The following is a 13484-nucleotide window of genomic DNA, read 5'->3' as shown; positions in this document are numbered from 1 at the left end:
AGTAGATTTAGTAGTAGTAGTAGCAGTAGTAATACTAGTAGTAGTAGTAGCAGTAGTATTAGTAGTAGTAGCAGTAGTAATACTAGTAATAGTAATTGCAGTAGCATTATCAGTAGTAATACTAGTAGTAGTAGCAGCAGTAGCAGTAGTAGCAGTAGTAGTAGTAGTAGTAGTAGAAGTAGTTGTGATAGGTTAGTAGTTGTCTAATTAATTAAACTGGCTCTGGTACTGACAGCACTGTAGTAATAGCAGTTAGTGGTAGACAGATAGTAGTTGTATAGAAAGAAAAACCTGAATGATAAACAGGACTCACTGCGGATGTTTTCTGCCCTCTTGACCCTAGTCAGAGCCAGTCGTATGCTGGCAGGGTCCTTGTCTGTGGAGACCACGGTGGTGACAGGGAGGCCGTAGCTCCGCAGAGCGTCAGCGACCTTGCTGCCTGTGTCCACCCACACATCCTCAGCCGAGGAGATGATCCCTATGTGTGCCCAGCGGAAGTGTCTCACCAGGCTGAGCAGCACCCAGGTGGGCGAGGGCACCGTGCGGGCGAAAGTAAGGTGCCTACTTCGGTCATCCAGCTCGTAGTTCACACAGGTCCAAGAGAACAGGGCCTTGTTCCAGTTGTTGGCCAGTAAAGACGCTGCATCACAGTAGCCAGGGTTGACAGGGCCCAGGAAGGCATTAGCCCGTGCGTAGTGACCTAAGAAACCCTTAAGTGCCATGGATGTCTGGCAGTCCTCGTCAATGATGACATACTCAAAGGTGGTGCCCAGGGACAGTGAGGGGTCATTGTTGATCCTCTCCACAGCTAGCTGCGCTGCCGTCTGGGGCAGTGCCTTAGCAAACAGAGGGTCACATTTCCACGGTCCAACTACCCCTACCTTGAACACAGTAGAAGTAGATCTAGCCGCACAGGGCACACTTAGTGATGCCAGCAGGAACCACAGCAGCCAGGCGCCATGGGGAGGGGAGGGGAACTTGGCTTCTGTGAGGACTGGGGTTGTCAGATAGGTTGATGCCCGCTCATGCAGTGAACTGTGAAGCTGGTAAAGCTGCCGGAGCATTGCAAGATGCCTTCTCCAGCAGATCCCACAATCCACTATCCCTCAAACGCTGTCCATTCCCCAAAAGGCCCAATGTCCTGGGAAATATAAAGGTATGATGACAAATACTGTACGTATGGGTTTATTTTCTCCAATGGGATGATTATTCATCATGTGTAGTGATAATCCAATCATGGCAGACATGGAGTGGAGATAAAAATAGCCCTCTGTCTGTCCACATCGGCACCTGCCTAAAAACACTGTCACATAACAATCACCTGTCTAATCCTCTATAGAACCATACATGTTGTTTAACTTTAATGTAAGAATTGTAATTAGAGAGAGAAACAAACTAAATTCACATTTTAAACCTTGCTCGTTCAATCATATAATTAACCGTATCATATTTTATTTGACATAAAAATGAAAATGACCCCTTATTACATAGCTATCCTATTGAAAGCCATTGTAAGATATTGAATTCAACACATTCACACGTATTATTTGTGGATGGAATTACCCTGTAATTATCTTTTCAGCAAAGTTCTAATTCTTTAGGAGAGACATTGGAGGAACAGAAAGTAGATTCATCTTGGGTAATATCTGCTCCAGCCCCTCCAACCAAATGTGTGTTTCTGTATATGTGTGTATATACAGTGGGGAGAACAAGTATTTGATACACTGCCGATTTTGCAGGTTTTCCTACTTACAAAGCATGTAGAGGTCTGTAATTTTTATCATAGGTACACTTCAACTGTGAGAGACGGAATCTAAAACAAAAATCCAGAAAATCACATTGTATGATTTTTAAGTAATTCCTTTGCATTTTATTGCATGACATAAGTATTTGATACATCAGAAAAGCAGAACTTAATATTTGGTACAGAAACCTTTGTTTGCAATTACAGAGATCATACATTTCCTGTAGTTCTTGACCAGGTTTGCACACACTACAGCAGGGATTTTGGCCCACTCCTCCATACAGACCTTCTCCAGATCCTTCAGGTTTCGGGGCTGTCGCTGGGCAATACGGAATTTCAGCTCCCTCCAAAGATTTTCTATTGGGTTCAGGTCTGGAGACTGGCTAGACCACTCCAGGACCTTGAGATGCTTCTTACGGAGCCACTCCTTAGTTGCCCTGGCTGTGTGTTTCGGGTCATTGTCATGCTGGAAGACCCAGCCACGACCCATCTTCAATGCTCTTACTGAGGGAAGGAGGTTGTTGGCCAAGATCTCGCGATACATGGCCCCATCCATCCTCCCCTCAATACGGTGCAGTCGTCCTGTCCCCTTTGCAGAAAAGCAGCCCCAAAGAATGATGTTTCCACCTCCATGCTTCACGGTTGGGATGGGTTCTTGGGGTTGTACTCATCCTTCTTCTTCCTCCAAACACAGCGAGTGGAGTTTAGACCCAAAAGTTATATTTTTGTCTCATCAGACCACATGACCTTCTCCCATTCCTCCTCTGGATCATCCAGATGGTCATTGGCAAACTTCAGACGGGCCTGGACATGCGCTGGCTTGAGCAGGGGGACCTTGCGTGCGCTGCAGGATTTTAATCCATGACGGCGTAGTGTGTTACTAATGGTTTTCTTTGAGACTGTGGTCCCAGCTCTCTTCAGGTCATTGACCAGGTCCTGCCGTGTAGTTCTGGGCTGATCCCTCACCTTCCTCATGATCATTGATGCCCCACGAGGTGATATCTTGCATGGAGCCCCAGTCCGAGGGTGATTGACCGTCATCTTGAACTTCTTCCATTTTCTAATAATTGCGCCAACAGTTGTTGCCTTCTCACCAAGCTGCTTGCCTATTGTCCTGTAGCTCGTCCCAGCCTTGTGCAGGTCTACAATTTTATCCCTGATGTCCTTACACAGCTCTCTGGTCTTGGCCATTGTGGAGAGGTTGGAGTCTGTTTGATTGAGCGTGTGGACAGGTGTCTTTTATACAGGTAACGAGTTCAAACAGGTGCAGTTAATACAGGTAATGAGTGGAGAACAGGAGGGCTTCTTAAAGAAAAACTAACAGGTCTGTGAGAGCCGGAATTCTTACTGGTTGGTAGGTGATCAAATACTTATGTCATGCAATAAAATGCAAATGAATTACTTAAAAATCATACAATGTGATTTTCTGGATTTTTGTTTTAGATTCCGTCTCTCACAGTTGAAGTTTACCTATGATAAAAATTACAGACCTCTACATGCTTTGTAAGTAGGAAAACCTGCAAAATCGGCAGTGTATCAAATACTTGTTCTCCCCACTGTATGTGTGTTTGTACTGTATATGTTTGTGTGTATATGCGTGGGTATATATGTGTGTGTATATGTGTGTGTGTATATGTGTGTGTATATGTGTGTGTGTGTATATATATGTGTGTGTATATGTGTGTATATGTGTATATTTGTGTGTGTATATATGTGTGTGTATATACATGTGTATGTATATTTGTGTGTATATACGTGTGTGTGTGTATGTGTATATATGTGTGTATATATGTATCCCGCAAATCACCAGTCTCAACGTCAACAGTGAAGAGGCAACTTCGGGATGCTGTTCAGTGTCTGTTCCTCTGTCCAGTGTCTGTGTTCTTTTACCCATCTTAACCTTTTCTTTTTATTGGCCAGTCTGAGATATGGCTTTTTCTTGCAACTCTGCCTAGAAGGCCCGCATCCCGGTGTCGCCTCTTCACTGTTGACGTTGAGACTGGTGTTTTGCGGGTACTATTTAATGAAGCTGCCAGTTCAGAACTTGTGAGGTGTCTGTTTCTCAAACTAGACACTCAGTTGTGCACCGGGGCCTCCCACTCCTCTTTCTATTCTGGTTAGAGACAGTTTGTGCTGTTCTGTGAAGGGAGTAGTACACAGCGTTGTACGAGATCAGTTTCAGTTTCTTGGCAATTTATCGCATGGAATAGCCTTCATTTCTCAGAACAAGAATAGACTGACGAGTTTCAGAAGAAAGTTCTTTGTTTCTGGACATTTTGAACCTGTAATCGAACCCACAAATGTTGATGCTCCAGATACTCAACTAGTCTAAAGAAGGCCAGTTGTATTGTTTCTTTAATCAGAACAACAGTTTTCAGCTGTGCTAACATAATTGCAGTTCTCTAATTATCAATTTGCCTTTAAAATTATAAACTTGGATTAACTAACACAACGTGCCATTTACTTCGCTACTATGGCCTATTTATTGCCTTACCTCCTCACGCCATTTGCACACACTGTATATAGACTTTTTCTATTGTGTTATTGACTGTACGTTTGTTTATTCCATGTGTAACTCTGTGTTGTTGTTTGTGTCGCACTGCTTTGCTTTATCTTGGCCAGGTCGCAGTTGTAAATGAGAACTTGTTCTCAACTGGCCTACCTGGTTAAATAAGTGAGTGTGTATATATGTATATATGAGTGTGTATATATGTGTTTGTGTGTATATATGTGTATATGTGTGTGTATGTATGTGTATATGTGTGTGTGTATATGTGTTTATGTGTGTGTGTGTGTATATATGTGTATATGTGTGTATATATGTGTATATGTGTGTGTATATATGTGTATATGTGTGTGTATATATGTGTATATGTGTATATGTGTGTGTGTATGTGTGAAGACAAAATTCCCATCTCGAATGGACTAATAAAGTATATCTTACCTTATCGTATATAGTTACTACCACTACCTTCACTAATACTACTACTGCTAATACTACTAATACTACTACTGCTATTAATACTACTACTACTGCTGCTAATACTACTACTGCTATTACTACTAATACTACGGTTACTATTACTACTAATACCACTATTACTACTACTGATAATATTACTATTACTACTACTTCTACTATTACTAATGCTACTACTGTTGCTACTGCTACTACTACTAGTACTGCTAATAGTACTACTACTACTAATTGTAATACTATTACTTTCCCAATACATTTAAATATCATTCATTGATTTTTAAGATAAACGCATTTGAACATTAATTCCATAAAGAAAGTAGCCCTTCTATCCCACAATATATTGATAGCAGCTAGCCGATATTGTTATACAAAGTTGCATTTGGCAGGTGCATCATCATCCTTACCATTTTAGTACAACACTAAGGTCTGTTACATCCAGTGATGTTCCCCCTATGAGACATTCCGTAACACTGAACTGGAAAGCCACGTTGAAAGTGAAATTCAGAGTGGACCTTAGTAGTGAGAGTGAAGTAGTGAACACTAGTAATCCACTCAGGCATAGTATCAGAAGGAGTGACGCATTACAGACCTAGGGCAGATGACCTGTGGATTATAATAAATCCCTTCTATCCATCTCCAACACTCTCAGTAACACCCCTATTGCTCAGAGTCCCCAGGTGTGGCTTAAATGTTTAACGACCCCCCCCCCCCCCACTTAAATGCCTAAGAACTGATCTTTCACAAGCCTGGGTACAGTAAGTAAGGTACCAATTTTGAATGCAATGTAGTTGTGATAGGGAATTGTTTCAGGGGAAAACCTTGTTTTTTGAACATAAAGTATCTTGAATTTATATCAATTCAACTATCATGACACTGGAGGACCTTGCATAAGACGAACAACCAGTCAATAAAACAGCAATCATGCTCCCCCGTTACTTTGTCAGAGTGAATAAGGTTTGGGCAGCAGTGGGTTAGAGCAGACGCATACTAATGATCTGTCACAGACACACAAGCAGCTCTGTTTAATTTCTGAGTGATACATGACCAAAAGCACAAATGTTGGCAGCTCAAAAACAAATGTTGTAGGCATCACAAGTCAAGGCAAGAAAGATGTATTAACACGATAGATTGTCTCAGCTCATAAGCAAAACACAGCTGGCCAACACTGTCATATTTCCAGTTAGACATGACCTCTATACACTGTATTGCCGTCACAGAAGCAAGTTGTCGGTGTACTGTAGCACGTAAAGCAATGTAAACAATAGCCTTTTCCTTCTCTCCCTGATTGTCCACAATACTCGCATGCCCCATATTGAGTGAAAAGTGTTTGTTACACATTGAGAAACATAAACATTGGAGTTGTTCGATGCTCTACGGTTGACCGGCCAGTGGTTTAGTATTCTTCAGTAGTTCAGAGGCTGACAGTCTCTCCCCAGAGCTGGGTTTATTGCTCCTCCTCCTCTGCAGAAAAGCCATGAAGTTGTCATTTTTGGAGCTTGACTTCTGGACAACCCTCTGGGTGCCTTTAATGGGGGATCCGTAACCCTGCCTGCTCCCCGTGCTGTCAGCTGTTTCTTTACGACCCAGGAGTTTCTTCTTGGACCTTTAAAAAAACAGGGAATCCAGAAAGTAGACCAATATAATACACTTGTTATAATACACTTGTTATGAAGAAAAAACCTTTGAGAAACAACTAAAAGATGAAATAATTCTGACAATATACTTTTTTGGAAAGTGTGTTAATGCTTGTTTATTTGTTGGATGGAATTATTTAACCAATTTAGTGTGCATGAAAGTGGACAGGGCCCGTCTCCTTATATCTAGTTTACCTATGTAGCACTGGTAGTTTGTTTTGCGTGTTGCTTACTATTCTATTTTGTGGGAAAGTAAGTCCCATTACCTGTGTATGATGGTGAATAGGTCCTCAGTAGTTGGCTGTGAGGAGTTGTGGTCCAACTCTTCCTCCTCCTGCTCCCCGAGGCACAGTGTTCTCATCTGGGGCATTGCCCTCCTCTCTTCACTGTTCTCATCTAGGAAAAGTCCTGTCGGAAAAATATATAACACTATAATTTCCATTTGGGATGAAAATACTTTAGTTCAAGAGCTAACTCGTGCCATCTACATATTATGCATACATATTGATTCAATAATAACAACATACAATAAATAATGTTACAAATTATGGTTACAGATGTTGGTTACAGATGTTACAGACTGCATGCATAGAGTTCAAAACAGTGTGAGTGAGTTCTTCTTATAAAATTTAAGAATACCATCTCTTATCCTGTTATGGTTGCAATCTTGTCCAGTAAAGTCTCTGTCTCTGTGAGCACTGGCAGGAAACTGATAACCACTGGCAGTAACCTGGTAACCAGTGGTAGGAGGCTGGTATGCACTGGCAGGAGCCTGGTAAGCACCACTGAGCCCAGACCAGAAATGGCTCCTGGTGCTCTCCTGTCCCAGTGAGCTGATGGAGGGCATGAAGAGGACATCAGGTTTCTTTGCGACTGGAGGGGGAACCAACTTCTTCTTCCTATCTAGTTCAGCTTGAAGAGATGTGGTGCTGGTGGGAGAGGTCCTTCTCACGTTCCTGATCTCTGAATGGCAGGAGGTGGGTGGTGGGTGTGAGTCAGTCACATCATACTGCTGCCTGTCTACAGCTTGCTGCCTCTGAAACATAACCCCATCACTGGCAACACGAGGAGGCTGGTGCGACCTCTTAGGCTTCGCTCTTCTTTCCACCATAAACATGTCCCCTTGGCTCTCTCTTGGTGAGGCTGGAAGGGTCTCTGAGAACTGTGTAGAGACTGAGGAGGACTTTACCATATGTATCGGTGGCCATTTGTGTGCAGGTGGCTTAGTAGCAACAGGTGGTTTAGCTTTAGGACTGTGGTGGACCAGTGGACAGCTCTCCAGCTCCTGTTCCTGCTCCTCCTCCCTGATGACTTCAGGTGAGCCCTCCAGGCCTTTGTCTGAATCTGAGCTGCTGACGGAACGTAAACGCACATTGCTGAGATCCTCCTGGGTCACCACAGGCATCACCATCATGCTGGAGCTCAGCCTCTGTCTGGGTTTGGTAGTGCCAGAGGACTCGGAGTGACGTCGCGTGGCTTTAGATTTGACCGACGTCGGGTCTGGGAGTGGGACAATCCCTGGCAACTCCAGGGACAGCCGCAGCCTGCTGTTGCTGGCTCTGGGGGAGGTGGGTGAGGTGGAGGACTTGGGGCGCATCCTGCAGCCCAGGGGTGAGGGTCCAGTGATGGCAGACGTGAGGATAGGAGGGGGCAAAGTCTCACACTGAGAGCTGGACTTGCCATTGGAGGAGGAGACTGGGGCAGGTGGTTGGAAGGGGGACTGTTTACAAGTTAGAGATGGAGGGTGTCGCAAGGGAGGAGAGGGTCTGACCGATTCTGACCAGCTGGGGGCTTTTTTGTCCTCATTTCCAGTAATACCCATAGCAGGACCTGAGCTTGACATGGAAGAGCCGGGGTCAGTAGATCTTACTTCACGTAGCTGCCCATTGTTGTTGACTGGTGGCCCAACCAGAGCCTGTATAGGCTGAGCAGGGGACTGCTCCAGGCACAGCATCTCCTCTGTCCTGGGTGTGGAGATGAGGATGAGGTCAGGCAAGAAGGAGTCTTGGGTAGCTGTGTCTCTGTCCATGTAGAGGCTCTTGGTCCTGTTGTCTCTGAGCTGGGAGGCGGAGTCTCTCCTCAAGGACACGCTGCGGGTTGGCGGCGCCGGCCTCCTCTTCGTCTTCCTCAGGATGATGCTGTGGGACCGCGACCGTGGACCACCGTGATCAGGGGAGACGTCTGGGCTCAACGGGGAGCTGTCGCCTCTACTAATGTCCTCTGAGCTGTTGTCAGGGCATAGGTGGACGTAGCTGTCACATCTGCTTCTGGAAGTAATTGAGTTTGAGGCAGTGGCTGCAGAGAAGGAGCGTCCGCGGACCTCAGGGTTGTGTACTGGCAGGACCGTCTCCTCATTTTGAATGGGGTTAACTATATAACACTCCCTTTCACCCCTTCTACTGGCAGTGTTAGCCATGGCAGACAATCCAGTGGAGGCATAGGGGCCAACCTGCTGGAACTGGGAGGTCACAGAGGCTTCTGGGGGTTGGCATATCTTGGCAGCATGCTGGCATGGGGACTTCACCACGTCAGGACAAGGGGACATCATGATGTTTGGTTGGTATGATGTGTTGTCCCAGTTGGGGCAGAAGGTGGACCCTCTGGGCCCCTTCCAGGCCTGACTGGTACATATCAGGGCCCTGTTCTCCATGACATCAGAGACAGGCCTGAGACACCAGGTAGATCACAGGCTGTTTGGCTGAGCAGAGATGAGTCCTCTTTAGAGAACAGGGTTTCACACTTCCTTCATCTGGATGTTACCTAAGGGGACGAGAAGAAAGAAGAAACAAGTTGTGTGAGTGACAGCACAGTGGTCATCTTGGTTTCAGAAATAAAACAATATATGCTATTCTGTCTTTTATTAATTTCCCTTTTGAATATAACCATAGTCCTTTGAGTATGAGGATACTGTATATAAGGAGAAAAGGAGCGTGTGAGTGGGAGAGGGTGAATGAGATGTGGCTGGAGAGAATGAAGGAAGTCAGAAAATATCTCTGCCTATCTTGGTCTTGTGCTTGATAAATGAAGAGTGGGTGTTTACCATGGCAACTGCTACCTGGTCATCCATAGTCAGATCACAAAAACAATCATTTGAACCCCAGATTAGATCTATACTGCATGATGCCTGGAACGACACCATCTACACTGGATGGGATGAGCAAACTATTGAAGAATAATTGACAGATTGGAAAAGCTATTCCAGTAATCATACCTAAAAAAATCCATGGCTGTTAATAAAATGGAAAGATTGTGTGTAGGGAAAAAAATTAACATTTTGATTGTGTTAGATTGACAAAAAAAATTGGTTAATTAAGAGGACCATGCAGTCATGTATTGAACAGGAATAAAGATATGATAAATGCATACTTTTTGTTTCAGGGATAGTATGATGAATGATCTACACATCCAACGATGGAAGACTTGCTTAAGTCTCAGCACAGTCAGAGTGTGAATTAAATTAGCCAAGGAAGACGGTCAATGCTGTTTCTTGGGAAAATGCTCCTCTGTCGTTGTTGGAGAGGGCACGTGCTATTGGGATAATTAGTGGGGTACAGACTGTTGCATACAGCTGATCATGGAATCCTCCCTCTCTCATTGCTGGACTAAACCTGTAGTCTTTATGAAGTTCATCTATTCTTTTCGTCTTCATTTCCGCTCTATCGCCTGCTTTCTCTCTGGACAACTCTCTGAGCAATATCTTCTGCCTTAAAGAGGAAGATCTCTAACTATTTCTTTCCTCTAAATGGTGTGTTGGTTATGATGTCGTCAAAGACTGTGTTTTAGCATGGGTCAAGTAGGCCATTTAGATATGCTGCACACTCCTCCACTGACAGTCAAAGGAGAGTTTTCTCTGCAATCATCGGCATAACAAACACCAAACACCATAGCCTTTGTGGTTCCCTGGATGAACATATGATCACTCCTATTCCCTTTCCTTTAACAAAACATATTTTATATACATACACACACACACACACACACACAAAAAGACCACACACACACACACACACACACACACACACACACACACACACACACACACACACACACACACACACACACACACACACACACACACACACACACACACACACACACACACACACACACACACACACACACACACACGCAAATACCACACACATACACACCCACACACACACACATGCATGCACACATTTATACACACACATGCTTGCACGCACTCACATATGCATGCAGGCACACACACAGACAATAACAACAATGCTTAAAAATAGAGAGCTTTCTGACATAATCATGTCCATGTTCTACCTTGTCAGATAGATGGCTAGAATGAAACAGATAGAGAGAGAGATAGACAGATATATATATATAGAGAGAGATAGATATATATATATATATAGAGAGAGATAGATATATATATATATAGAGAGAGAGAGACAGACATATATATATAAAGAGATAGATATATATATAGAGAGAGAGAGAGATATAGATATATATATATATAGATATATATATATAGAGAGAGAGATATATATATATATATATATAGAGAGAGAGAGAGATATAGATATATATATATATAGATATAGAGAGAGATATAGATATATATATATATAGATATATATATATAGAGAGAGAGAGATATATATATATATATATAGAGAGAGAGAGAGATATAGATATATATATATATAGATATATATATATAGAGAGAGAGAGATATATATATATATATATAGAGAGAGCGAGACAGATATATATATATATATATATATAGATATATATATATAGAGAGAGAGAGATATATATATATATATAGAGAGAGAGAGAGACAGATATATATAATTAGCATCTATTTACATACCGTAGAGCGACAGAGACCCTCGACTTCCTTGAATAAATAGATGCTAATTGGAACAATAAAAATGCAAATATTTCACATAAACCACACAACACTGTTTGCATGTCTACATACATGAAGTCAAAATGAGTACATGACAGAATGAAGAGACATCAATGTCATCTCAACCTTCCTGTAAAAGAGCCTGATGAATGTGTCCATAAATCCCTCCAAAGCCCTGTGTCCCCCCCTCCTACCTCACAGCTGGCTCAGGAGATAGAGCTGTGGCTTCCAATGCAGCACTCCTACATCTACGCTACAGCCTGCTCCTACAGCCCAATACATTCACATGCTGTTGCCATGACAATTGGAAGTGGGCTGCTACTTGCTCTGAGTTGTTGGATGCTGAGAGAGGGAGGGAGAGAGGGGGGGAGAGAGGAGGGAGAGGGGGAGAGAGAGAGAGAGAGGGAGAGGTAGAAAGACAGAGAGAGGAGAACAGAGGATGGACATGAAAATAGTTTTTTGATGGCGTGTGGAGCATATTTGCCTCTAAGGGACAAGGCGGGTATTGAATAGTTTCAAAGAGGCTGGAACATCAAAATAGTTCCATTGCCTCAACAGCTGCATCATGACAAGAGCTGACTTGATATTCCTGGCATGCCTTGGATGGTTTACATTGAGGAGCATAGATACAGTATATCCATTTCTACTTTACAACCAAGTAATTCACAGCTGTTTTGCTACATTGACTTTTCCACATGGATGTGTTCAACTTCATCAACTTTTATGTAAATAAAAGCATGAAGGCTTGAGACACTTTGAGTAAATGTCTTACAATCACCTCAATGTTATTAATCTCAATGGGTGTGTTCACTAGATCATGCCAGGGGCGGCTGCTCGCTCAGGAACATCCCTTTAGAGGCTTCAGAAAGATATATCAAGATATATCATGTTAGTTTTAGGATTTTTAACTATCAAAAAGCATCAAGTCATACAGTCTAAACAAAATGACTAATGCACGGTGTAGCAGATGTTGACAGTAACAACTGAGACGAAAGATGACAGAGCTGAGAAAGAGAAATTGGCTCCATCCTCTTCTTCTAATGTTGAGGCAGAGTTTTTGACCAATGTTTCACAACTTCTGGGAAACATCGTTGGCACACGATGGGGATAGAAACAAAAGATCATTGCTACTCTACCTCCAGATGTGCAAGATTACTTTTCATCACGCGCAGCACATTACCGTGCAGCACCAGTTCATGACTGCCTCTCACTCCTCCTCCACCACTAAAGGGGTCTCCACCCTCTCCATTATCCTTGGCACCTTTGCATTGTGCTGGATCCCCTTCGCCATGTACTCTCTGGTGGCGGACATCAGATACCCTCCATCCCTTTATGTAACCTGAGTTTTTCTGCTAACTGCAACAGATCAAAATGTATGTTGCCATAGACAGACTGCTGTGTGGTCACATCTGAATAGAGCATTGTTACATGTAGGCCTTCATCACCTTGGTGGGACTACTGCTCTGTATGACTTATGAAGGTGAATTAAATACAACAGACAGTACTTGAACTGTACCAAGACGACTTTGCTGTGCCAATTGTTTCAGAGTCAATGTGAACCCTTCAGAATAAAAGCCTGTGGTTTATCCAAGCAAGCTTGGCTTCTTTCCCCAGAGTAAACTCAGATGATGCATGCTAATTGAATTTCTTTCTAATACCATGCAGACATGACCTAATACATTTGATCTTTATATTTATGGATTTACTGCATTACGTTACGAAAAGTAAAGGTAGCAAAGGAATCATTGTACTTTTGAGACGGCTAGTTGCTTAACTTGTTACATGTCATCTTCATGCCATATTAGTGGCCCTTAGTCGATCGTTCGTAAAGAGCTCAAAATTGAGTTTATTCATTGGTCAATAATTCACCATTCCATACTAATGTTATCCACAGAACCTTTTAAACCTGATAGCCTAAGACCTACATATAGAAATCAAATCACATACCTCTTTACCTGCAAGGAAGGAGGTCATGAATTGTACAATATACCGGATTAATAATAATAATAATAATAATCATTTGGGAATTGTTCAATTTACCTGATAAAAACCAGCCTCCTCCAAGCTGCTCAGTGAGATGGTGAGTTGTCTCTCTAACCCTCACTATTGTCACCCACGTCCCAATATGACCCAATGTTCCTCAAATGTAACTTCTAAACCAGACCCTCCCTTTTAACAAAGGAAGTGGCTGTGTACCAGGCATTGTGACAGGAAACATGAGATGAGGAGTGATTA

The 13484-nt window shown here is 42.9% G+C and overlaps 2 protein-coding genes across 4 annotated transcripts in view; both read right to left on the bottom strand.

Moving 5' to 3' along the window:
- Nucleotides 1-1064, bottom strand: part of LOC139551887 (retinal guanylyl cyclase 2-like) — an 18342-nt gene extending 17278 nt beyond the window's left edge. Inside the window, exon 1 of the mRNA XM_071363230.1 lies at nucleotides 314-1064. Within this exon, the coding sequence (XP_071219331.1) occupies nucleotides 314-1064 (751 nt within the window). The remainder of the gene's footprint in view (nucleotides 1-313) is intronic.
- A 4667-nt stretch (nucleotides 1065-5731) lies between these two features.
- Nucleotides 5732-13377, bottom strand: LOC139552694 (NHS-like protein 2). Of its 3 annotated transcripts, XM_071364684.1 has the most exons (6): nucleotides 13290-13377; nucleotides 11444-11591; nucleotides 11211-11253; nucleotides 6998-9118; nucleotides 6625-6766; nucleotides 5732-6327 (listed from the first exon to the last, which is right to left on the bottom strand). In XM_071364684.1, the coding sequence occupies exons 4-6, from the start codon at nucleotides 9006-9008 to the stop codon at nucleotides 6096-6098; spliced, it is 2385 nt and encodes a 794-aa protein (XP_071220785.1). In that variant the 5' UTR covers nucleotides 9009-9118; nucleotides 11211-11253; nucleotides 11444-11591; nucleotides 13290-13377; the 3' UTR covers nucleotides 5732-6095. The 3 variants fall into 3 exon arrangements, with proteins under 3 accessions (XP_071220785.1, XP_071220784.1, XP_071220786.1); XM_071364683.1 differs by lacking the exon at nucleotides 11211-11253; XM_071364685.1 differs by lacking the exons at nucleotides 11211-11253; nucleotides 11444-11591 and having other exon boundaries at nucleotides 13290-13368.
- Between the last annotated feature and the right edge of the window lie 107 nt (nucleotides 13378-13484).

This window comes from Salvelinus alpinus, chromosome 24 (genome assembly GCF_045679555.1).
Source record: "Salvelinus alpinus chromosome 24, SLU_Salpinus.1, whole genome shotgun sequence".
Taxonomy (NCBI): domain Eukaryota; kingdom Metazoa; phylum Chordata; class Actinopteri; order Salmoniformes; family Salmonidae; genus Salvelinus; species Salvelinus alpinus.
The sequence above is the reverse complement of the archived record's forward strand: the minus strand, read 5'-3'. Positions and strand labels throughout refer to the sequence as shown.

Excerpts from the sequence above, each read along its gene's own strand:
- LOC139552694 (XM_071364684.1), bottom strand. The coding sequence starts at position 9,008 with ATGGAGAACAGGGCCCTGATATGTACCAGTCAGGCCTGGAAGGGGCCC. Across the intron at positions 6,767-6,997 it reads CCATAACAGGATAAGAGATG|GACTTTTCCTAGATGAGAAC; the intron begins GTATTCTTAAAT and ends TTTTTCCGACAG. Across the intron at positions 6,328-6,624 it reads CTATTCACCATCATACACAG|GTCCAAGAAGAAACTCCTGG; the intron begins GTAATGGGACTT and ends GTTTTTTTAAAG.